The sequence below is a fragment of the Thalassophryne amazonica genome, chromosome 16 (assembly GCF_902500255.1).
Source record: "Thalassophryne amazonica chromosome 16, fThaAma1.1, whole genome shotgun sequence".
NCBI lineage: Eukaryota > Metazoa > Chordata > Actinopteri > Batrachoidiformes > Batrachoididae > Thalassophryne > Thalassophryne amazonica.
In genome coordinates, this window is record NC_047118.1 from 61725320 (window position 1) to 61750705 (window position 25386).

The 25386-nt window shown below is 40.9% G+C and overlaps 1 protein-coding gene across 1 annotated transcript in view; it reads right to left on the minus strand.

The window, feature by feature from the left end:
* srebf1 (sterol regulatory element binding transcription factor 1) overlaps positions 1–25386 on the minus strand; it is a 47134-nt gene that overhangs the window by 7494 nt on the left and 14254 nt on the right. Inside the window, 14 exon segments of the mRNA XM_034189849.1 lie at positions 3691–3856; positions 3990–4122; positions 9464–9573; positions 9658–9766; positions 9865–10033; positions 10268–10434; positions 10797–11058; positions 11272–11456; positions 12538–12754; positions 13402–13556; positions 14031–14142; positions 19048–19275; positions 23628–23762; positions 23853–24016. Coding sequence (XP_034045740.1) covers positions 3691–3856; positions 3990–4122; positions 9464–9573; positions 9658–9766; positions 9865–10033; positions 10268–10434; positions 10797–11058; positions 11272–11456; positions 12538–12754; positions 13402–13556; positions 14031–14142; positions 19048–19275; positions 23628–23762; positions 23853–24016 — 2312 coding nt within the window.

Here is a 25386-nt window from a genome sequence, read left to right on the forward strand (position 1 = left end):
TATATATATATATATATATATATATATATATATATATATATATAATATATATAGCAACATCTTCAAAATGTTACAGCCAAACAAAATATCGAAAACAGGTATTCAAATTACATTGATACAAACCTTAGAAATATAGAAAAATCCTCAAACCTGAGAAGCTGAAACCACAGACTTGGCATCTTTAACTAAAATTTATAACTGACTGTTATTGTCCTGTCACGACAACAATCAAATAATCCTTCTGTCTCACATTTATTAAGAACTGAAGAAGAAAACATTTTTTTCCTTTTCGTTCCATTTCCCAAAAAAAAAAAGTTTCATGATTTTAAAAAACATGTACAATACCCAGTAAGATAAGTAGCTAATCTTTGACATGTTACCTATACAACTATCAAACACTTAAGCAGTAAGCAGATGGTTGACGTTATTGGTACTAGAAGACACAGATTCTTGTTAAATTGCTCCTGTGACATGATCCTCTGTCAGTCTACAAATTTAGGGCCCCATCACACTCAGGCGAAGGCCAGAAACAACACACTGCATCCTGAAAATGTGATCAACCCAGCAGGGATGTGGTCAAAATGGGGAAATGTGCAGTTTTCAAGTACATAGTTAATTCTAATGTTGGCTCTGCCATATTATCACAGCATCTAATACAGTGGTTTTGAAAGTGTGGGAGAGTGAGCCAGCCCCCCTCAAAGAACAAATCAACAGCTGCGCTCCCCCCTAGAGTGCCTTTACTGGAGAGTGGCGCCAACTCAGAACATGGCGCCACAAGGCATTTTACCATTTCCAGCTGCGAAAAAGTTAAAATTTCAGCTTTGGTGATTACAGCCAATGTTCTCACAACACATTAGCCTAAATTAAAGTTGCATGGCCTCTGGGTTTTTTGTTTAAGATTTAAGTCAAAATAATTTTCTTTGGCACTACTATAATTTTATTCCTTAGCACTTAAGGGATTCATAATATAAGGGATTCATAATATAATATCAACAATATGATCAAACTTCGCCCTGTCTGGAAACAATTTAGAATTTCTGTCCCTGAACTTGAGAATTTCAAGTAATCAGACAGCCATGATTACCTACATTAGGTCATCAGATCATATGGGGCTTTCCCCGATCTGCATGACAGATACTGCTGCCTTTCCTTATTCCAATTGGCAGTCGCAGTGTCAGCTGGCTGCTTGCTCGAGCAAAATAAAGCAAGAAGTTGACATTATAACGCTTGGATTTCGATACTTTTTATCAGTTATGTGAAATTCAAACAGCTGTACACCTTTAAGATTTGGACATCCCCCACAGCAATGGTCTAAATATTATCCAAGTAATTAGTAGTTAATTTGAGAGAATCCTTGATTATGAAAACGATTTAGAGCTGCATCACTAATTCATGCTGAAATGATACCATTACACAATTATTTGCTGAGTCACAAAAACAAATGCCAGATTACTTGTTAATAAGATCATCAGATGATATCTGCTAATCACCATATAAAATCTTTATTTGCAGCCCAAGTCTTAATAGAAACACAGATAACTGATATGCTGACCTTGCCACACTAAAACAGGACCCTTATCCAGTGATGCCAGTAACGCGTTACTCTAATCTGACCACTTTTTTTAGTAACGAGTAATCTAACGCGTTAATCTTTCCAAATCAGTAATCAGATTAAAGTTACTTCTCCATGTCACTGTGCATTACTATTATTTTTCATTGTGGGTCGATAGCAGCATTAAAGTTGGTCTGTGGGCAGGAGGTCGGGGTTCGACTGAACTGCCCACTTTAAGCGAGCTGTGAGCTTTTCATCCACGTTTTTTTGCAGCTGCTCGACTCGTCGTCTCCTCTTAAGGCACGGTGATCAGCACACCTGCACTGAGCTTTACAAAGACAATTTTATACTTTTTTCCTCCTTTATTTAGAGCTGAGCTGAGCCGCTCCGTATCGTCTCGTTAAAAACAGCTGATCCTCCGCGATGCGTCAACAACTAACACTATTTTCCACTCAAATGCACCTAAACTCTCTTTCTGAGGACCACATGATGTGAAAACACAATAAAACTTTCTTACCTGTAAATCTGGTCACGTTTTCTGCATAAATAAATGTTATCCATTCTTTGTGCTCAAACGCCAAAGTAGGGGCGAATCCAGATGGAATGGGGGCGTGGGGGAGGGATGTGCCCCCCTCACAACACCCCTAGATTAAAAGGTCCAGTTTTGAAGCCTTTTTTTTACTACTAATACTAACTACTAATACTACTTAAAATAATATTAATTTCGACAAGTAAAATATTTAGAGAGAATTTAAATGTTAGAAAAATGCTAGAATTAATTTTATAGTTACATTTATAAACAATGTAGGTTCGAAATTGCAAGTTTTACTGTTACAGTGCTGTCAACAGTTAAATATGAGGTCAAGAAAGAGGTCTTTATTTTACTTTTTATAAAACAAGTATTTATTTTCATTGAAGTCAAGAAAGGGTGACTATAAAGTAAGTTTTGGCAAAACAGGTATCATTGTCATGTTGAGGTGGCAGAGGGTTGTTGTCGGCAGCTGGGAAAAGTAACTAAAAAAGTAATTAGTAATCTAACTTAGTTACTTTTACAATTGAGTAATCAGTAAAGTAACTAAGTTACTTTTTCAAGGAGTAATCAGTAATCAGTAATTGGATTACTTTTTCAAAGTAACTGTGGCAACACTGCCCTTATCCTCCTATTCAACAGGACACCGTTTTATTACAATCCCCCACGATCGAGAAAAAGTGCAAAAATTGGAGGAAACTGCTTATAAAGCGCAGACCTGGCAACTCAATCAAAAACAAAAGTCAAGCTGCACCCAGCTGCATTCTCAGCCAGAACTGCAACAAACGCTGCTTTTGCTTAAAATTTTTACCCCGATGGAGCACAAACAAGGTTCAAGCTGTACTCCCTAGGACTACCACGCTCAAATATGTCTGAACATGATTGAAGCTGTTAAGACTACGAACACCCGTAAGTGACCGCGTAATGATGCATGTTTGGCAAATTTGGATGAAATTTTTGAACAGCTCGAAAATTCCACCCCAATTTCAAAACCAGTGCTGATGACAGCTGTAACTACTGCATATACCAAGTTTGTTTAAGACTGACAAAAAAAATTAATCAAGGAGTTACTGTGATGCTTCGAAATATGCCCCGATTTGCTATTCGGTATGAAACGGGAAGGAACAGCGCTCTTTGGAATGGGTATTAGACAAAAGGGCATTTGGATTCTGAGAGCCGTCAGGGGTCCAGATCCATGTTGCACTGCAGGTGCATTGCATACTGCTGAGACACATGCAATGCAACTACAATGCACCGCGGCTCTGACCGTGCATGTACACACTGTGAGCTGCGCATTCTCCAGCATCACCATCCACTGAGCCCCAGCTACAGGAGAGCATGCTGTAGGTGGTAAAGTGTGTCCACGCTTGTACTGTGAAATGTGTATACTTGAGTGATTATGCATATTTTACAATGTGATGCATTCACATCTGTGCAAGCACATCTGCCGTTTTTCATTTATTATCTTACAGTTTTCATTATTATTGAAGACACTGGCGCTGTGAGTGAAATCTTCCATCATGAAAACCATTTTTAAAAAAGTCAAACAAAAACTACCGTACTTTCGTGCATAAATGCTTTGAGTGGTGCCACTACTGTGTGCATGCACCTTGTCTGAAGTGGAGCTGTGGCAGTGTGGTCCCAGACTGAGGCTGTCTCGGAGCAGGGCGCTGGCCTTGTCGTTGTAGCTCAGGCTCTGTTGACAGTTCTCTGGTTTGGACAGCAAAGCCCGCATTGCTCGGAATGTATTCAGACATGCCTTTGGCAGAGGACTCCTGACAGAAAAGTGGGGGAGAAAGCCATCAGAGGACGCAAGTTAAAGTCGTGGAAGCATGCGTGTCTCTGTGTGCACATCAGGAAACAATTCTATGTGGTTCTCTTTGGCTGGCTGCAGAACTTTGAACTTACTCTACATTCTGTAAGCTGCGGGGCAGGTGTTCCACAGTCGGGTACAGTCTCTCCGCTGCGGCACCGTCTCCTTGCAGCCAGTTGATAATCACTACGACAACTGAAGACCACCACTTGGAGTGGGGGTCACAGCCTGAAAAGTGGGAAGAGTCACAAACAAAACACAGAGATGAGACTTGCACAACAAATATCCATGGGCCAAGCAGGTTTTCTAACCCACTTAAGGAGAGTAAACAACACTTACAAGCCTCAGTGCACAATGGCCTACATACACAAAAATAAGAATAAATGCATGGTGGCCATCCCAGGGTGGTAGCTATAGCCAGGTAGGGGTCCATGCAGGATTACACAGAGATCAACATTTTAAAGTTATTTGACTGATCATAAAGATTCCAAAAAAAAAAAAAATCTACATTTTGGATTATGTATGACGTTGGAGTTATAGGGTAAAAACAGTACAAATGGTGACAACGGTAAGTTTAAGTTTGTACAGGGATCAAAAGTTCAGGTTGCTCCAATTTTTGTAAACAGTGAAGCAAATTATTGGTTGAGCTAACTGGGTTTTTAAAAAGGAATAGTTTGCACCATCTGTTATGTTCAGTCATCAAGTTACAGGGTAATATGTCATATGTTAGAGAATCCAATGGATTTGACCATTACTCTGGACACCAAGTATTCAATGCAGTCAAAATTAAGCCATTATTAATCCTATAAGCTTAGCCTATAATTTGAACCACTTTTTTTACAAAATTAGAGAAAATAAATTCTGACCCCTGTACCAACTGAAACTGATTTTTGCCACCATTTTTCACGTTTACTCCAAAGCTCCGTAATATTCAGTCATAGATGGCCCAAACTGTACCTTTTTGAAATCTTTATGATCAGCAAATAATGTGGTATACTTTTCAATATGACTGGAGCATTTTTAAATGGAGACTGCTGTGTAATCTGACATGGAGAGATCTGGCTACAGCTACCACTCTGGGATGACCACCAAACATTTTTGTGTAGGCCGTGGCACACTGAGGGTGGATTATAAATGTCATTTTGTCCCCTTTAGTGGTACTGATGCAAAAATTTGAGTTGGACTCATGGACTAATTTGTGTGAAAAGAAGTCCAAAAGTATTTTATACCAACAATAGACAACCAGAAAAATAAAGACAGAGTATTTTAAAGCTCTGACTGCTCACTCTCACATTCAACATGCATGAGGATGTACTAGCCCACACACATCCACCTGCTGTCTACATTCTGACCTTTGAATCAATCCGTTTCACATACAGAGAGCGTAAGCAACCATTCTAATGACTCCCTCATGACAAAAGCTGCACACAAACACTTCAAACACTATGAGTAACTTGAGGTTTTGCCAAGAAAAGTCTCCTATTAAAATCCACAAATAGCCTCCTTCTCCCTCCCCTCAAGGTGATCACTGTTTTGACAGCGCTGAAGATGGATGAAGCAATCTAGCTAACACCTCCCTTCCACCAAAGCTGCTTTGGCTCAGATCACTGATCAGTGAGGACAAAGGAAAGTGGCGGGAGGGTGGAAGTCAGCCTGGTGACAAATCAAGCTGCTCAATCTCAATGTAGTTTAAAAAAGATTTAAAAAATACTTTTTTCTCACTGCTCATGTTCAAGCATATTAAGAAAACAGCATAGAAGGGATGAGATGGGAAAAAAAAAAAAAATGTTCCGTTGTGACGAAAACCAAATTCAGTTTTAGTACACAATCAAAATGCTAAGTACAAAAAAAAAAAAAAAAAAAAACTGTCACCAGGGCAGAAGTGTAGTAGTTCTCATAATGTGCACAATCTTGTTTGGTACAGCCCTGAATGCAATGTGCACAATACTTCACTGGTCTGATAAGACCAGCTCTGTCCTGGGAAGTCCCCTGGACCCAGTGCAGGAGGTGGGACAAAGGAGGATGACGGCTAAGCTGTCATCCCTGCTGGAGAACGCCTCCCACCCCATGCATGACACCCTGACTGCACTACAAAGCTCCTTCAGTGACAGGCTGCTCCACCCAAAGTGGGTGAAGGAGCGATGCCGCAGGTCCTTCCTTTCTGCTGCTCTTAGACTCCACAACTAGCACTGTTCCCAGTAGACCATGCAAATCATGAATATCATAGTAACAATTTTTCAGCCATTTGCAATAATGCTACACATTCTGTTTAATAATACGTGTACACTCGTGTCCAACATTACTTGAACACTCGTGCAATATTACGAAACATTCTTTCTGCTCCTATATTGTGTAATCTATTCTACTGTATATACTGTTAATCTGCACAGAACTTGACTTCCGTATTTTGGTAATTATTTTTCTTTTACCTTATTCTTACATATTTGCACTGTTGTTCTGTGACTGTCACTGAGCTGCTGTAACACTGTAAATTATCCCATCATGGGGCTATTAAAGGATTATAAAATATATAAGATTAAAGACCTTGCCCAAGGGCCCTTAGTGATTTTCCAGTCAGGCAGGGATTTGAACCAAGGATCTTCTGGTCTCAAGCCCAACACCTTAACCACTAGACCAGGGGCAGCCAGGTCTGGTCCTCGAGAGCCACATTCCTGACACTCTTAGTTGACTCTAGAGGATGACATTTTTCAGGAATTCCCGTGGGTCACATGATTCCCGCGGGATTCCCATGGGATGGGAGTCAAAATTTTATCAATCCCATGATTGGGATGGGACGGGAATAAAAATGAACGGGAGCGGGCAGGAGCGGGAATGCCAAAAATAGATGATTTTCATCTATTTAAAACAACCAAAATGACACCCGTCCATTGTTAGAGTCGTTTTTCAGTAAAGAACTACATATCCAACAGTGCTATGACTTCCGCTCCGCGCCAGCAGCTCCTGTATTTCTGGGCCGGAACTTAAATACAAAGCACCCGCAAGCCCAAATTCCTTATGCGAAAATCAAGCTAACACAGCCACACACAGACGAGATCATGGAGAAAAGAGAAAAAGAAAACATACAACGGAAAGTTACAAACAAAGACAGTGCTGTAAGACTCGTAGACCTAAGGGGTAGGTCATTGTCTCCCTGCTCCAACACACCTGAATCCAATGAAAGGCTAATTAAAAGTCTGCTAACGAGTCTTTCATTGGATTCAGGTGTGTTGGAGCAGGGAGACAAGAGTGTCAGGAATGTGGCTCTCGACGACCAAACTTGGCCACCCCTGCACTAGACCATCACCTCCCCTAATACAAAAAATTACATTAACAATTGTACCAAACATGACAAGAAATAAATATAAAATTTAAAATAAATTAAAAAAATGATTTGTGCAACAACAGTATACTGAATATTGCACTGAACTACAAAGTATTCAAGTATTTAGCCTTGTAAACATACATGTAAGTGATAATGTGCAAATTTCTTCATTACGTAATATACATTAAGTATACTACTTAGTGAAGAAATTTGTACTTATTAATCTCAACCTCGCACACCTGGGGAGAAGTCAGTGCTTTAATGTGCTTCGCATTCACAGAATGGAGCAGGTGAAAGCGCATCTACGCTTAAGAGACGAGCAACTCCAGGCCACCTTGTTGACATCCAGCGGGATACCTGGCCACATGGACAGACGCGTAATCCAGTGCATAAAGTCTCCCAAATTTATTCTTATGAGGAAAAGATCAGGGTTGCAGGTCTGTCCTTGCGCAGACAGGAGCAGTAGTCAGATTTAGTCCCTGAGGGGCAGGGTTAGGCGCTGTTGGAGGTGAGCTCGCTGCACTGGCTGATGGAGGAAACTGCGAGCTGCAGATGGGGGCTCTGCAGCGTGTGGTAAGAAAGGCGAGGATGGGGGTGGGGGGTGATGAGAACAGCTGTGACTGGTGGGCGAACTCAGCCACCCGCAAACCTGCAAGGAGATGACAGCCGCATTTTGCACCTGATTTTCCGAACTTCCCCGCGATCCTCGGCCGCTGGTTACCGTCTGGCTGCGGCAGTTCTCCGTGCGCCCTCCCGACATAATACAGCACGATGACATCACCTCCAAAATGTTTGAAGGGGGAAAAATGCAATCTGATCATCTTCTTTATTTTTTTAATACGTCGAAAGTTTAAGCAGTTTCTCTAACGCGGGGAAAACACGAAAGTCTCTTCGGTTTGTGCAAAAAAAAAAAAGGGGGGGGGGGAGAACTCAGAGGTAGAAGAGGTGCAGAGATCACCACTTTGTGAAGAAGAAAAGTTAAACAGACGCACTGGAAAACGTGATTACCCCAAATCACACTGACAGATCGAGTCCTGCTGCTTCTCTGTTTCATTCACAGGAGAGAACGGAGACAGGCGTGCAGTTTTATCCATTTCTCTGATTATGCCGATCCAGGAGCTTGATTTTTTTTTGGTGCCCCCACAGGCAATTGGTGCCCTATGCGCAGTGCGTGATGAGCGTGTGCAGAACAGCGGCACTGCATTCTGTTATATTTCCTCTTGGGATGATGTGCTGCAGCCCACTACAGCAAGGAACGGCCCAGCACTTGTATGACAACCACCTACACAGACAACCAGCCCATCACCACCTCTACAAACTAACCATCTATCTGCTGCAACCAGGTGAAATCACTGCAGTCCTCAACAGAGGCACCGGTGTGCCAGATCATGAAGCAAAGAAAACACACCACATGTCCAAAATGTTGGCGCTTACGCTCTTTCACATTTCACAAATGTAATCCTATCGTTTTGGATTACATATCAAAAACTGTTGCCAACAGGGTCAGCCATTGCTTTTCCTGACTAGTCTGTTAATTTCTGTTAGTCTATTAATTATCAGTCCATCACCAATTTAAAGTTGTAATGATTAATCAATGATGAATGGACTAATAAATTAATCAACTATTTTGATAATCGATTAATTGTTTTGAGTCTTTTGAAAACTCCAAATCCTTTTCATTTCTACTTCTTAAATGTGAAATACTCCTACTTTATTTCACTACCTGCTTTAGTCTTATCTAGCAGTAAACTAAATATTTTTGAGCTCTGGACTAATCAAGAAAACAATGCACAAGACTAAATTATGAAAATAATCATTAGTTGCAGCCCTACACCATTTACAACCTCAACTACCCAAACCAGATCCCTATATGTTGGTATTTGAATGCATGTATGTTCTCTACAAATATTAGTCATTTTGGATGTTTACCTGTCAATTTCAATTTATTTTCATTTATACAGCACCAAATCACAACAAGGTTGCCTCAAGGTGCTTCACACAACTAAGGTCTAACCTTGCCAACCCTCAGAATAACAGTAGTAAGGAAAAACTCCCTCTGAGGAAGAAACCTCAAGCAAGCCAGAATCAAAGGGGTGACCCTCTGCTTGGTCCACGCTCTCACAGCTGAAGCTTTCTCACCACTCAAATACTTTGAAAGCTCCTTCAAAGAGTGGAGCCACCACCACCAATTCTAAGTTTCAAAACTATTTACTGATTAAAAAAAAGAGAGAAAACATAGCGGCTTACTGGTCAGAGTAGCCATGTTGGAGCCAATCGCAAAGGACTGGGAGGTGGCACCAGCTGCGTCTGACGCACTAATCAGCAGCTGAAGGTACTCCAAAGCGTCAGCGTACTCCCTGAGGAGGAACATAGGCATTTTGCTGCCAAAACAGTCTACAAAAACAATTTGACAGTTTAATATTTATCAAAATGTTACTCACCGCTCGCCCTGATTGGGACTTTTCTCCTCACGTGGTTGGGCCACACAGTACAGTGCTTTCTCCAAAAGATGTTCTCTGAATGCCTGAGTTACCTGGGCCAGAGGATCCACTGGAACAGCACCAACAAAGAATTAACAGGCGAAATACGAATACCTGTCTGTCAATAGTCCCATCTACCACAGGGGAATTAATTTTCTATGCACTAACCGGTATTTCCAGCCTGGCTGTAGATACTTTCTTTAGGGATGCTGCGAATGGACCAATCACCGTCCACGAAGAAGCGGTGACCAAGTGGGTGACAAAGCCACTGCATTGTGGGAGGCACGCTGCCACTGGATGATAGGCACGCCTGACGGGCATTACTCAGAAACACACGCTGTAAGAAGATACCCAAGCATTTATTTCTCATTTCAGCTAAGTAAAAAAAGGAAGTACAGACAAAATCACTGCATTTAATTAAAAGTATATATATGAAGAAATTGCTTAAGTGATGCAAATACCAATTTAAAAAAGTAACAATATGCAAGTTCTTCATTCTTAGTATCTCCATAAAAATGCTGCACGTTACAGTGAATGAATAAGATGCATGTGGCTGCTGAAAGGCACCTACAGAGGTAAAATGCAGGACTCTCGGCAGACTGGTTTTCACGCGCAGAGCAGCAGAAACATAAACCTCAGCCAGTGTGGCAACTGGCAGACATGAGCCAGCGCACTCTGCCAGGTTCACTGCACTTATAGCCATGTGCACCGCTGAAAGGCGGCTACCGTTCAGTTTACCTGCAGGCATGGAGAGCTGACATGAAAAACACCACCACACCTTTTTAAAAGGATTCTTCACCCAGAATCACTGTGGAAAATTGGGAATGTTCACAGGGAATGTAAGCTATTACACAAGGAATCACAAACATACAAAAATGGGTCTCACACCAATCATTCAGGATTTTTCAAAATTATTATATATATATATATTATTAAAAAAATAAATGTATTGGCACTGAAAGTGATGTTAACTTTTATATTTAAACAAAGCAGCCGTTAGAACTTCCGTCAGTAAAATTTCACACCAACAGTGAGAGTTGCTTCCATTCTTGATTGAATTAAGTTTTGTCTAATTTAGAAGCAAAATTCTTCCAACAAACCTGTCATGTGAAGCTGATGCAGGCGGTGGTAAACCAGGGCAGCATCACGGCTGCTTATGCATGCATCTTCCTGCAGGGGGCGGTCCGATCGTAGCCCTCCAGCCCTGGCAGCCAGCCAACGGCCCACCCAGACACGTTGAAGGCAAAAACGCAGCAGAGCCCATACTGAGGCACAGGCCATGTCCAACTGGGAAGTCGGTAAGGGACGACCAAGCGCCTTCAAACACGTCCAGAGGTTCTGACTGGCCTGAGCAAAATCCCCCTGATGAGGGTCAAAGTGAAGGAAAAGATGAGATGAAGTGATCGGTGGAAGACAGGCATGGCTAGTGAAGGAGCATGAGCAGAAACAAATGTTACCAAAAGATGTTTTTGTTCTGACATGGATTTATCTCTATCCTCTTCTTTAATGAAGAAGCTGTCAAATATGATCACGAAGAAGATCACTGATTTGAAATATTTTCAATGAAGCTCTTACTCTTGCTAGATCCAGGTCAGCCTGTTTGCGGTGCCTCCAAAACAGCACAGAGGATCTAGAGTGTGGCCGGGTTACTGGCTCTCCATACACCAACAGCCGGATCAGAACCCCCGATACCAGAATCCCATTGAGAAGCCACACAAGAACAGTTGACAGCATCCAATCCATCCAACCCCAAGAGCCCACTACAAACAACAGCATTTATTTTAACAGTGCTATGTTTTAGACTACAGTATTTTCTGCAGTACAAGTTCTTTTTTGTTTTTTTAAGTTTTGGAGGTCCTGTCACTTATATTTCAGTGCATCTTACATATATGAAAAGAGAAAAAAAACAAACAGTAATCTATAGTCACAAGATGGCACCGTCTTCACATGTGACCAGCTTTTCCCGTACACTGAATAGACTGCTTCACGGATACCGCCATATTGGACTTGGCACGGTGCACTGTGAGACCAAGCAAAGCATCTCAAGCAAGATGTCGGCCTACTCGAACGTGTTGTAGATGTTGTGATCCTTGGGTGTGATATATTAAGTCATAAAACCCTGCTTATTCATGTGTTGTATCTAGTGCATTAACATTAACCAGCACATTAGCAGTGTTGCAAGTTACTTTGAAAATTTACTTTATTAGTTACTGTTTTAGTTACTTTATACAGTGAATTAATTAGCAGCTTTATGCAGTTACATTATTAGCAGCTCCCAACAACTTGTAACTAATAACTAATGCAACTAATAAGGTAACTAGCAATCTAACTTGGTTACCCTTAAGATCGAGTAATCAGCAAAGTAACTAATACTTACTTTTCTGAGTACTCAATCTTAAAAATAACCACGTTAGATTACTAGTCACTTTATTAGTTACAATCAGCAGCTGCCATCAAATTGTCTGCAGCTGCTAATGAAGCAACTGTATAAAGTAACTAAAATTTTACTGTAAAAAGTAAATAATAAAATAACTTTTTAAAGTAACTGTGGCAACACTGCACATTAGCTTGTGCTCCTTAATGTGGTGTTTGTGTTATAAATCGAAGTGAAACAATTCATTTCACTTCTCGATGCATGAAGTGGTACCACCACATTTGAAAATAAATGCAACTTATACGCCAGAGTGACTTGGATATGTTTCTTTCCTGTTCATGAGGCTGCTTATTATTTTTTTTTTTTTGACAGGTGTGACTTATACTCCAGAAAATACAGTAGTTCATAGAACATATTTGAACACAGCTTTTTTTTTTCTCATGACAGTGGCATCTATGCTTCAGTACCTGTGACCTCCAAGCCCAAGACATTTCTGCTGGTGTGATGGGAGATGCTCGCAGCAGTTTGTCCAGCTGAACTGCTGCCAGATGAGCAGAACAGTGCAGCCAGAGGGTTAAGGGAGAGGAAGAGTAAAGTGAAGGCGCACAGCGCCATCCGGGAACGGTCCAACATCCCACCAGCGCTGCCATCTGCTCCACGTCTGTCCAGCATGCTCGAATTTTGCTGAAACATGGAAAGAGACAACAATATAAACAATTGATTGCTCTCAAAACTCACTTAACAGCACCAATAACAGAAGTGTAATAATCCACTGGGAAGTGTTTTTTTTCCCTCCGGGATTAGATAAAAATTTAACTGGTGTGACTCTTGGATATATCAATTCACCTCCAGTAATATCTTGATGCCATTTTAAAACTACAACAGATTATGGACATTTAGTTAATTAAGTCATGCTAAATATTAATGAGGAAGAAAAATTTCAATGCCTTTTCCAAAGGTTTTTTAACAAAACTAGAATGTTTAAATGTGACTAAAGTAAGCAGCCTCAGAAACAGACTAGTGTAGCACCAATTTTGCCATCTATTTAATTTTAATCCCAGTACCTGGTCTTTTATACAAGCCCAGTGATGTTCATGAGGCACCCTAATATGCTCAACTCCAATCACACATTTAGAGACTGAAAAACCAGTAGAACAACATCCAAGTCAGATTATGAAACCACTCAGTACCACCTTGACTGGACTTTGGTTACTAGTAACTGAGCAAACCTTTGAAGACCTTACAGTCTAACTCCCACATCAACCAACCCAGTGCTGTCCAAAGTAAAGCCCTGAAAGACCAACCTCTGTTGTTTTGTCAGAAGTACATACTTTGACTTCCTCCATGGGGCTGTCAGGTTCAGAGTCGCTGCCACAGTGTGAGAACAAGGTAGGGGAGCCCACATCCGAAGCTGGGGGGGTGGGCAACTCGCTCTTCACATCGACCTGTCCATCCACCTCCATTTTAACCAGGTCTTTGAAAGACCCTGCAAAAAGTAATGACAAGTTACCAGGCAGCTTCAACGCAGATACAGTCAATAACCAAAGATGTCCTCTAGACAGAGGAGATACATCTTAATAAAAGAAAAAAAAAATATTCCAGGTTTATAAGAAATAAGCTGTTCCTGTGTGCACTCCTTTAAGTTCTACCCCTGATTCTTACAGCGGGAGTTTCTACATGCACACTCAAAGAATTAAGGGAGTCCGAGGTTGTCACACATGAAACCCCAAATGTATTTAACAGTCAAAGATAGACTGTAAACAAATTTTGTATAGTCTGTGTCTTTTAATTGTCACCTTTCAGAATGTAGAAGTCTGTTAATGTTGGTCAGTTCAAAAGAACATTTTCACATCTATAGAACGCATAATGAAATCATCAACTAAATTAATTGCTCTCCAGAAAAATTAAATAAAAAAAAAAAAAATAGTGGAGAATGAAGAGAAAAGCTTTGAACACATACCTTTCTGAGCTGCCATTTTTAGAGCCAGGTTCTCTTGTTTCAATTTCTGGTTGGTCTGCTGCAAGTAACGGATGTAGTCGATTGCTTTCCTCAGTACTGCAGACTTGTTGAGCTTCAAAAGAGTAGGGGAAAAAAAAAAAAAAAAATAATTAAACATTGAAATCTATGATGCATATTTATATCAACACCTTCATATTTCCATACCCAAAATGTAATGTTTTATTATCCAGAGTATGACCACATTTTTCACCACGTTTTGTGAAGACCGGTTCAGTAGTTTAAGTAATGCTGCTTTAAAACCCACCCATACACACAATAAGAATAATAAAATGTGAACTACGTTAATTCCTTGAAGAAATAAATGTTATTACTGTTACATTCTATGACCTACCAACTTGATTTTTCCCTCTTTGAAGATGTAAAGTAAAAGTCAATGTTGCAGTATAATGCCACGTCAGCAAAGTGTGAAAACAAGTAAATGAATAAATAAATGAATAACTAATTGTAAGCAAAGATTCTTTAAATCCACATGATTTAAAAAACCCTAAAAACATAAAACTCCCAAACTTTTTGTGGTGGCACCTTCGTAACAACTTTGTTCAAAGCTCACTTACAATAAAACAGCTTCCTTATGGCACTGAAAGTAGGACCAGAAAAGTAAAAGATGCTAAACAGACAGTTTGCAGAAGGACATGGGACATTTTGTTGTTGGTTGAAGTGAGAACTGGGGAATGTAAGAATTCAATGACTGATGTGACCTTGATACATTCACTGATTTACCCATGCAGTCTGTTTGGTCAGGACTCTGGCCTTCACCTCCTGGTTGTTCAGCCAGTAGTCATTGTGAACCCTGGACCATGAATGCTTAGCTACAATCACTATTCTATTCCAACACTGCATGTTCTGGCAATTCAGTGTCGGTTAGTACGGCCAAAGCAGATGCTCTCACCCCACTGAGTCTGGTCTACTGGAACTTCCTTCAATCAAGAAACAGCTGAGGGAGTTCTTCCCTGACCACTCTTACCAATATCCTTGCTCATTGTACAGGTGGGGTTTAAAACATACTTGTGTATTACAACTTGCAGCGACTTATGTTGCGATTTGGCACTGTATAAATAAAATTAATTACAACATTCTGTAGCAATGCAAATAATTAATTTAAAAAAACATGATGAGCCTGGAACGACTTATAAGCACCTGGTGTGTTACATTCGTGTTGGGAATCAGAGCTGTCATCCTCTGAGCGCTCAGCAGTTTATGGAGCTGACTTAAGCAATTAATGCATGTGCTGCGGAAAACCTGACAGTCCTTGAGATAACATGATTTGTCAAGTGTTGTGTCATATTGTGGTGTACCCAACGTTTGACACACCTAATCCTATAATCGGTCAGATTTCGTACCCTCAGCCCATGAGTGGGATGGGAGGAAACTTTTTTCTGCAGGTGAGTGCGGCACTACTGCGCGTCAGACAGCAAATGCAGCTGTCTTGTGGTGCTGTGATTCAGCTCTTCTATTCTAGTCTTTGAATCTTCTGTGACTGCTTTTTGGTCACAGAAGACAAGCTGTCATTTATTTTGACAGTGTACATTTAATTTGGGGTTTAGTTTGTATGCGTGTGTGTTTGCCTTTTATTTTGTTTTTAATTTGATTCACTTGAATGTTTTATAATATAAAGAACATTAGAATATTACCATCAAGCTGTTCCTTTGGAAAAATCAAGCTGTCACAGAGCGAAAGTATGTTAAAAAAAAAAAAAGCAGAGGAGAAAAGTGGGCTCTTGGAGGCCAACGGCACTCAAGAATTCTTTTTCAATCATTGAAATCGTCTATGCTTTCTTTCCCAGCAATAGAAAGTGCAATAAAAGATGTTAATTATTTTATGTTGCTGGTATGATGTCACAAGAGTGCTCTGAGAGCACAATATCCCCCGCTGGCAAATGCTGTTTTGGTAAAAGTGCTTGCTAGACTCTGATAACATTTCGAGGTATGTGATAGTTGATTTCAAAATGCAGACACCAACTCATGAAACTGGCAGTGTCTAGGTTTATTAATCTTTGGTCAAATGGGCCCAACTCCAATTATATGATAATATGCGTATTACCAATCTATAACAAGGACTTGTAGGAAGTTTCACAAAATTCGTCCTAAAAGTGTGAGGTGTTGATTTCAGAATGCAGGCACCGACTCATGAAATGAACGGAGTCAAGATTTGTTAATCAAGGGCCATAATTCTGGTAAAATGGGCCCAACTCAAATGATACAATAAAATGCGTATTACCAATCTATAACAAGGACTTGCTGCTCAAGGAAGCCCTACCATTATTTAATGCTTCGATCTTAAATATGATCAATCTATCTTTGTTAGTTGGCTATGTACCACAGGCTTTTAAGGTGGCAGTAATTAAACCATTACTTAAAAAGCCATCACTTGACCCAGCTATCTTAGCTAATTATAGGCCAATCTCCAACCTTCCTTTTCTCTCAAAAATTCTTGAAAGGGTAGTTGTAAAACAGCTAACTGATCATCTGCAGAGGAATGGTCTATTTGAAGAGTTTCAGTCAGGTTTTAGAATTCATCATAGTACAGAAACAGCATTAGTGAAGGTTACAAATGATCTTCTTATGGCCTCGGACAGTGGACTCATCTCTGTGCTTGTTCTGTTAGACCTCAGTGCTGCTTTTGATACTGTTGACCATAATATTTTATTACAGAGATTAGAGCATGCCATAGGTATTAAAGGCACTGCGCTGCGGTGGTTTGAATCATATTTGTCTAATAGATTACAGTTTGTTCATGTAAATGGGGAATCTTCTTCATAGACTAAAGTTAATTATGGAGTTCCACAAGGTTCTGTGCTAGGACCAATTTTATTCACTTTATACATGCTTCCCTTAGGCAGTATTATTAGACGGTATTGCTTAAATTTTCATTGTTACGCAGATGATACCCAGCTTTATCTATCCATGAAGCCAGAGGACACACACCAATTAGCTAAACTGCAGGATTGTCTTACAGACATAAAGACATGGATGACCTCTAATTTCCTGCTTTTAAACTCAGATAAAACTGAAGTTATTGTACTTGGCCCCACAAATCTTAGAAACATGGTGTCTAACCAGATCCTTACTCTGGATGGCATTACACTGACCTCTAGTAATACTGTGAGAAATCTTGGAGTCATTTTTGATCAGGATATGTCATTCAAAGCGCATATTAAACAAATATGTAGGACTGCTTTTTTGCATTTACGCAATATCTCTAAAATCAGAAAGGTCTTGTCTCAGAGTGATGCTGAAAAACTAATTCATGCATTTATTTCCTCTAGGCTGGACTATTGTAATTCATTATTATCAGGTTGTCCTAAAAGTTCCCTAAAAAGCCTTCAGTTAATTCAAAATGCTGCAGCTAGAGTACTGACGGGGACTAGAAGGAGAGAGCATATCTCACCCATATTGGCCTCTCTTCATTGGCTTCCTGTTAATTCTAGAATAGAATTTAAAATTCTTCTTCTTACTTATAAGGTTTTGAATAATCAGGTCCCATCTTATCTTAGGGACCTCGTAGTACCATATCACCCCAATAGAGCGCTTCGCTCTCAGACTACAGGCTTACTTGTAGTTCCTAGGGTTTGTAAGAGTAGAATGGGAGGCAGAGCCTTCAGCTTTCAGGCTCCTCTCCTGTGGAACCAGCTCCCAATTCAGATCAGGGAGACAGACACCCTCTCTACTTGTAAGATTAGGCTTAAAACTTTCCTTTTTGCTAAAGCTTATAGTTAGGGCTGGATCAGGTGACCCTGAACCATCCCTTAGTTATGCTGGTATAGACGTAGACTGCTGGGGGGTTCCCATGATGCACTGTTTCTTTCTCTTTTTGCTCTGTATGCACCACTCTGCATTTAATCATTAGTGATCGATCTCTGCTCCCCTCCACAGCATGTCTTTTTCCCGGTTCTCTCCCTCAGCCCCAACCAGTCCCAGCAGAAGACTGCCCCTCCCTGAGCCTGGTTCTGCTGGAGGTTTCTTCCTGTTAAAAGGGAGTTTTTCCTTCCCACTGTAGCCAAGTGCTTGCTCACAGGGGGTCGTTTTGACCGTTGGGGTTTTACATAATTATTGTATGGCCTTGCCTTACAATATAAAGCGCCTTGGGGCAACTGTTTGTTGTGATTTGGCGCTATATAAAAAAAAATTGATTGATTGATTGACTTGTAACAAGTTTCACAAAATTCCTCCTAAAAGTGTGAGAGAAGTTGATTTCAGAACGCTTACACCCTTTTTGGGACAGACTGACAGATGGACGGACGGAAATCGCCACAACATAATCCCCCCTCAGGCATTCGAAAAATGACTACTGATCATTTCTCTGTGTGTCTGCTTGCTATGTGCAGCATTGCACACATGAAGGAACTACAGCCACACACGTCTGGCTGCGGAGATATTTAGTTGTGGCTACAGTTTAAGCTAAAATTAAAATACAATGCAGATTGTTTTCTTTTTATGAAAATTGACCAGAGCAGTGTAGATTATCAGCACAGTCCTCTGCAGTAAATGTGGGCAGGGCAGCGGAATTTCTGCACTTCACTGATTGCAGAACTCGAGCCAATGCACACATGACCGAAACAGCTCAATTGTGAGTACTTTTCTCGACCAGCTCATCCCTAGCATACACTATTTAATCACACCTCACCTAAAAAGAAACATATTTTGTTGACAGAGTTAATTTCATGCAACTTGTTGTCAAAACAGTTATCCCATTCAATTGACCTTTTTCCTGAAATGTGACATTCAACGACTTCTTCAATGATTGCTATTATAGCAGCACCATCTGCCTGATTATTACCAGAGAGGCTAATATGGCCTGTGACCCAGCAAATAACAATGCTCAAGTTCTGTCTCTGGGAAAGTTCTTGAGTCTGTACAAATTAAAGCGTGCTGTTGTGGGGTGCTTTCTATATATTGCAGTGCTAAAGGCAAGGTACTAAAGAAACACAAAAGGTCATCCCCGAATCATTCCTGCTTACCTTGGCCTCAGTACCAGCTACCAAGTCTTTGAGTTCAATGATTTTGTCATTGATGGATGAGCGGTAGCGCTTCTCAATGGCATTATGTGCAGTGCGTTTCTCTCCCTTGTGAGTCTGGCCGACTGGCTTACTGCTGATGGCGATGCGATTAATTGGCAGTTTGTCAGTGTCCACCATGACCGGCACTGTGGTTAGAATGGTCCCACTGCCCACAAAGGCCTGAAGAGGCTAATGGGGTGGAGAGGAAGAAAGAAAAAAAATAAGTAAAGCTCTAGAAAAATCATATTTACAGCCTTGTTCAGTTGCCATATATACACTTATACACTTATAAACTCATCATTTCTAGGGATGCACCACTTCCAACACCACACTCGCACTACTGACTGAAAATCTATTTATTTGTTTGTTTGGAACTCAACCACATCAAAAGTATAAGGAAACATGATAGTATTATTTAGCAAGTTTGGGTGGCATCCTACAAAACCATTCAGGGTTCTAGCTAGGATAAAATTTTAGCGTAGTGGTAAGGTCAAGGGAGCGAAGCGACCAAGTGGAGGGAGCGTAGCGACCGAAGGGGGGGGCGGAAGGGGGAGAGCTTTTGAAAATTTAAGCTAAAAATTGGCAATTCTTGGGGTACCCAAAGGGGAAAAGCCAGGTACGACAGCCCAAGTCCCTTCATCATGTCAGGAAGGCTGGGGAAGTTTGTTGAGTGGGCAATCTCATTCTGGGTTACCCAGTACATGGCCCTCAGTGAGGCAGTCGGAGTCCGTGGACATTTTTAAGTCAAGACTTAAAACCTATTTTTATTCTCTTTCTTATGAGTAGATTTTATTTTATGTTTTATTCTTTTACTTCTGTTTTTAATTAGGTATTTTAATTTTTTTTATTATTATTTATTCAAATTTTTTAATGTTGAACTGTTCTGTGTGAGGCACCTTGAGATGGCTTTTGTTGTAATAACATTTTATTGAGTCTTAAAATAAATAAATATGAAATTGGTTACTGGATCCTTAAACTCTGGACATAATAAACTCTACATGGTGGATGCTTAATCTCTGGACATAAACAGAAATAAAATCTGTTAGTTTTTGTCAAAAGCATTTCCTTTCAGACATTATTATTGGCATGAATGTCTTTCCATAACTATGAGCTGAGCTCTTGCAGTGCTGCACGTCAGGTTCATAAAGAATGCAGGACGTCTCATTTTGGGAGGAAAAAACATTTTAGTCGATTGTAGTTTATTGTCTGTACGAGGTCTGTGAGAAAAGTATCCGACCTTTTTATTTTTTTCAAAAACTATATGGATTTGAATCATGTGCACTTGCATCAGACAAGCTTGAACCTTCATGCGCATGCGTGAGTTTTTTCACTCCTGTCGGTTGCGTCATTCGCCTGTGGGCAGGCTTTGAGTGAGCACTGGTCCACCCCCCTCGTCGGATTTTTATTGTTTAGGAATGGCTGAGCGACTGCCGCTTTGTTCCATGAAAATTTTTTCAGAAACTCTGCCAGACAGCCAGATGGAAACCATTTGGAAGATTCAGATGGCTTTCGGTGAAGATTCTATCGGTATCACACGGATTAAGGACCATTAAAACTGGATTAAAAACGGCCCACAGTGGCGGAGGGCACACCGCGCCCCGAGCGGTCATCGACAGGCTGAAACAAGCAGATCACTTCCAAATTTAAGGCTCTGTTGATGCAGGATGTCGTGTGACTAGCAGAGAAGTTTCACAAGAGGTCGGGATCAGCACTTTATCGGCACATTCCACTGTTAAAGGAGATTTTGTAATGAAAGACGTATGGACGGATTCGTGTGTCGGGACGCAGCCGCTCATGGCGCGGGACAAACAATACCTCCGTGTTGGAAACCATTCATAAGATTCAGACGGCTTTCGGTGGCTTTTCAGTCGTGTGACTATCCGAGAAATTGTGCATGAGCTGGACATGCCAGAACATGTCCTGTGAGGATTGAACACGGCGTTGCTTTGCGCCATGCGGCTCCACCGTGACGCACGGAATTCCTCCGCTCCTCTTTCCATGACAAAAACTCCTGTAACCGTGAAATGTGCTGTTCATTTCCACACTGGACGCTGTGTTTTATCCGGGACGTTGTCTGACTTCCACAGGAATTGTGGAAGACGTGGACATCTGCACTTTTTCGGCACACTGAGACAGAAGTGCGGTCTCTGTGCGACTCTCTGTCTCAGCAGAGAGTCGCACAGCGTTTGGAGCTGTGCCAACAGAACGGAGGACGATTCTCGTTTCTTGACAACAACAAAACAAGAGTCCAAGTTAGTGACTTTAATACATACAAAAGTGACTCATGATATTTTAACAGCTTTGAGAGGGGTTAAGAAGCGGACTTACCGCTTCTGAAGAGCAGTGAATCAAAGAGCCACGAGCCACTGAATCGAAGCATTGCTTCATTGATTCACGCTTCAAACTAGAATCGCGCTGCAGAAATGGGTGATTACAGACCCGTTACGCTGTATTGAAAATAAGTGTAATGGGCCAAAATAAGCGTAAGGGTCCAAAATTATAGTGTAACGGGCCGTAACATAAGTTTGCGGTAGCTAGAACCCTGCCATTATTTTTAGATCTGGAGAAATCGTAATCTTATACAAGGTGTGTACCCAGGCACCGCCTGGGGGTGAGATTTCATAGATACCTACTTTTGCAGAATAACTGCAGGATCAATATTTTTATGTAGTTCCCATTAGGAATTTATGTTTACTAAGTGTGTGTGTGGCAGTGGAAGTTGTGTGTGGGGAGGTGTTTGTGACTTTATATAAAGGGCGTACATTCTGCACATCACATGTCTATACTTTAACATGGGGAAACATTCCTCTCTACCCAAAGGATGAAGAAACTACAGGAGAAAGATTTAGCTGCCATCTGCAACAGGCCACGGGGGCACCGAATAGCATGCCATGGTGTCAGATCAATCAGTTCAAGTATGGTGACTTGCATAACTGAACAGTGAGAGTTCCTCTCCAAATTTAGCAATATAGACAGATACTAAATGTCTGAGGTATGTGGTTGTTAGTGGTTCAACAGATCATAGTTTATCTGTGGTCTGTATGGGCCAACCCCGCCCAAACACACACACAGTTCAGCATGCATATGAAGGCTTCTCCCTTGCTTTGCTCAGGGTGTTGATTTGGAAAATGTTTTATGCCAGTGTCACCGACCGTACGGTCCCCCCTAAAAATTGGTCGGCCTTTTGCATCTGCGCATGCGTCATTATTGGCGGTTCACAGATTAAAACCTCGTTTCTGCTTCAAACTGCACTCCAGTCATCATCTATCTCAGCGACAGATATCTGAAGCTTTTGTACAACAATCATTTCCACTTAAATTCAGCATTATTTCATCAGAAAAGGCAGCGGAAGTGATCAGAGCACTGCGGCTAAATGAGCTGCTAGCTGATGCATTCACTGCGTGACGAGTTTCTGCTTAAAACTGACTTTAGAATGATTTAAGAGGTTTGACTTTTATCATCTGATGGTTAATAATCCCATTAATCCATTTGATTGCTTTGGGTGAAGAGAGTGTCTAAGACGTGCTGCTGTGGTCCAAAATGACGCATGCACAGATGCAAAAGACAGACTGATTTTTAGGGGCGGACCGTTCGGTCTGCGACACTGGATGCCCTTCCTGATGCAACTCCATATTATTTGGACAATGGGCAGGGGTAGTCTTGAACCAACTTTCTGCACTGGAAACAAGTGCACTAAACTGCTTTGCCACCACCCCTGAATTCAATTGTTTTGAAAGTGATAACTCAGTATTAAAGCAGCTGCATGTGGACATCATGCAGTCGTGAATGCAGCCTGTTAAAAACAGCCTCAGCAGTTCTGGGTCTAAAAACTGCTAGAATCTCAAAAAAAAAACAAAAAAAAAAAACAGTTGAGGATTAAGTGTACGTTGTCTCTTCCCTGAAGCCCACTGAACAAAGGAGCAGAGCATGCGAAGAATCTCTGGGTTAGGACAGGCTGCCGATGGAAAACTGACTGAATGGACACCACGTGAGTGGAAAAGACAACGGGAACGACCACAGACCAGATGGTGAGACGACATTACCCGTGACCTGGGACACGCATGGCCGAATCTGGCTACAGATAGAGAGCGTTGGATGGAGTCCAGGAAGGGGTTCCTCCTAATAGAGTGACAACAGTCCTATACGACAACGACGATACTGTCCACATTGTAATTTCCCACAACTATTAACTATTTTATTTTAAAATATCATGTAAAACTCTGGACACCTAACTTTCATTCAGGACCACAGACAAAAGTTTTTTATTTTCACTGCTCAAGTTATTTTTTAAAATGGGAAGAAAAGTAGTATTTGTCTTTTTCCCCCCTTTGAACAGAAACTGTTTATACAGTGGCTCGGGAGAGCGATTGACACAGTAAAAAACAAAGCCGGCGAGCTATTCCTCGCTGACCCACCACCTCCCAGATTTTCTCAACGGATTTACACTGATCTCAAAAATGGTTCAGATGAAGGTGAAAAACTCAGAAATCTGTGGAAAATCTGTGAAAATTCTCATGCCTGTGTTTTGTGCGATGTCCTACCTGTAGTGAGGTGCTCTGCACTGTGGTGGTGGCCAGAGATGTGGGCGAGGCCACGGTAGTGACCATGCAGGAGTCATGCTTCAGAGTAGTCAGTAGCAAAGAGTCAGCCTTGATAAACTGAGGTTGCAGCAGCACCTGAGAAACATAAATGGACGGCCTAATAAAAAGCTCAACCTTTTACACAAAAGACCCTAAACTTATACTACACTGGTGCCAAGTCCTTACAGGTACTTGCTGAACATGAGATGTGATTGTTTGAGCTGGTGGGCTTCCTGAGGTTGTCAGGACAGGAGAGGTAGTGGTCAGCCCCTGAATGGCTACTGGTTGAACACTTGGTGGCGAGGATGACAAGCTCGTTGCTGGTTGGGTGACACTGCCTGGACTGCCAGCTGGGATACATTTAAGAAACAGATTTTATTCTGGTATAATTGAAGCATTTGCAGGATAAATGCATAATATATCAATTACATTTTGGTATAATTGAAGCATTTGCAGGATAAATGCATAATATATCAATTACACTGTAGCTGTATAGGTGAACTGATATCACCATAAGTGATGAGGACACTTTAGGACTGTTAGCTAAAAAGGTCCAACTTAAGTGGTCCAACCATAGAGGAGTGTGTGTTTGTGAGGTTTAATAAGGAGCAACATATAAGTCTCTCTTCTAGTATGTCCCTTTGGCTTCTACCTTGTTTTCACTTGGGGTCACCACAGCAGATCCAAGGTGGATCTGCATGTTGATTCGGCACAGGTTTTACACCAGATGCCCTTCCTGGCACAAACTCCAACATTACGTGGAGAAATGTAATGCTGTAAATACAAATACATTCGTCATAAATACAAACGTGCCACATAACTAACCTAACATATACTGAGAATGTTTCCCCATCAAAAGCAGTTATATTTACGGCTGAAACGATTAATCGAGTAACTCGGATAATTCGATGACAAGCTGTAGTACATACGCCCAGCCTGTATGTAGCGCTATAATGCTCCCACAAAAAAATGGAGAAGACGACCATAGAGCATGCACATAACTAATAAGAGCTAATCAATAACTAAAGAGCTAATCAATGTAGCACATGAAGCTACAAGTTTACAAAGTTGCACACTGAGTAAAATAAAGCAGGGCTGTGAAATGAAAATTGTGAAATCCGAGGAAAATTTGCAGGGGGTCTGGGGGGGACAGCTCCCCAGGAACCGGGGTCTAGGGCCCTGTGAGGCCCCAGAATTAAATTTTTATTTAATGATACTTTTTCAGCATCTCCTGGAAGAACAAATCTCAAAATTAGTAGACATTTAAATGATTCTATATTCAACCTTTTATTTTACTGGTCAATGATGATGTTGAAATAACAATATGACATGGAAGTAGGACCTGGAATGACTTTCCATTTAATTGTAAACCAAATTATGCAACTCAGAACAATTAAACTACATGAAACTCATGAAGACTGAAAAGACTGTTACAGCATTTCAAAAACCACAGCTAAAGCTTGTTGAATATTTGGAAAATCATGGTAAAATATCAATAACATACTTTATAGTAAAAAGTAACATATTCTTTTGTAAATTCATGCAGCCTAAATCCATTCAAAGCCACAATGTTGTTTTTACAATGAAAGAAATCTAGATTAATGAAAAAAGTCACATAATCTTGTCTAAAATCCTGTTTGAACAGCAGAATGTTTATTTTCCAGGGAGAGAAAAATTCTTACCGTGTTTCATGAGAGAACACAGTTCACTTTTCCCGTTT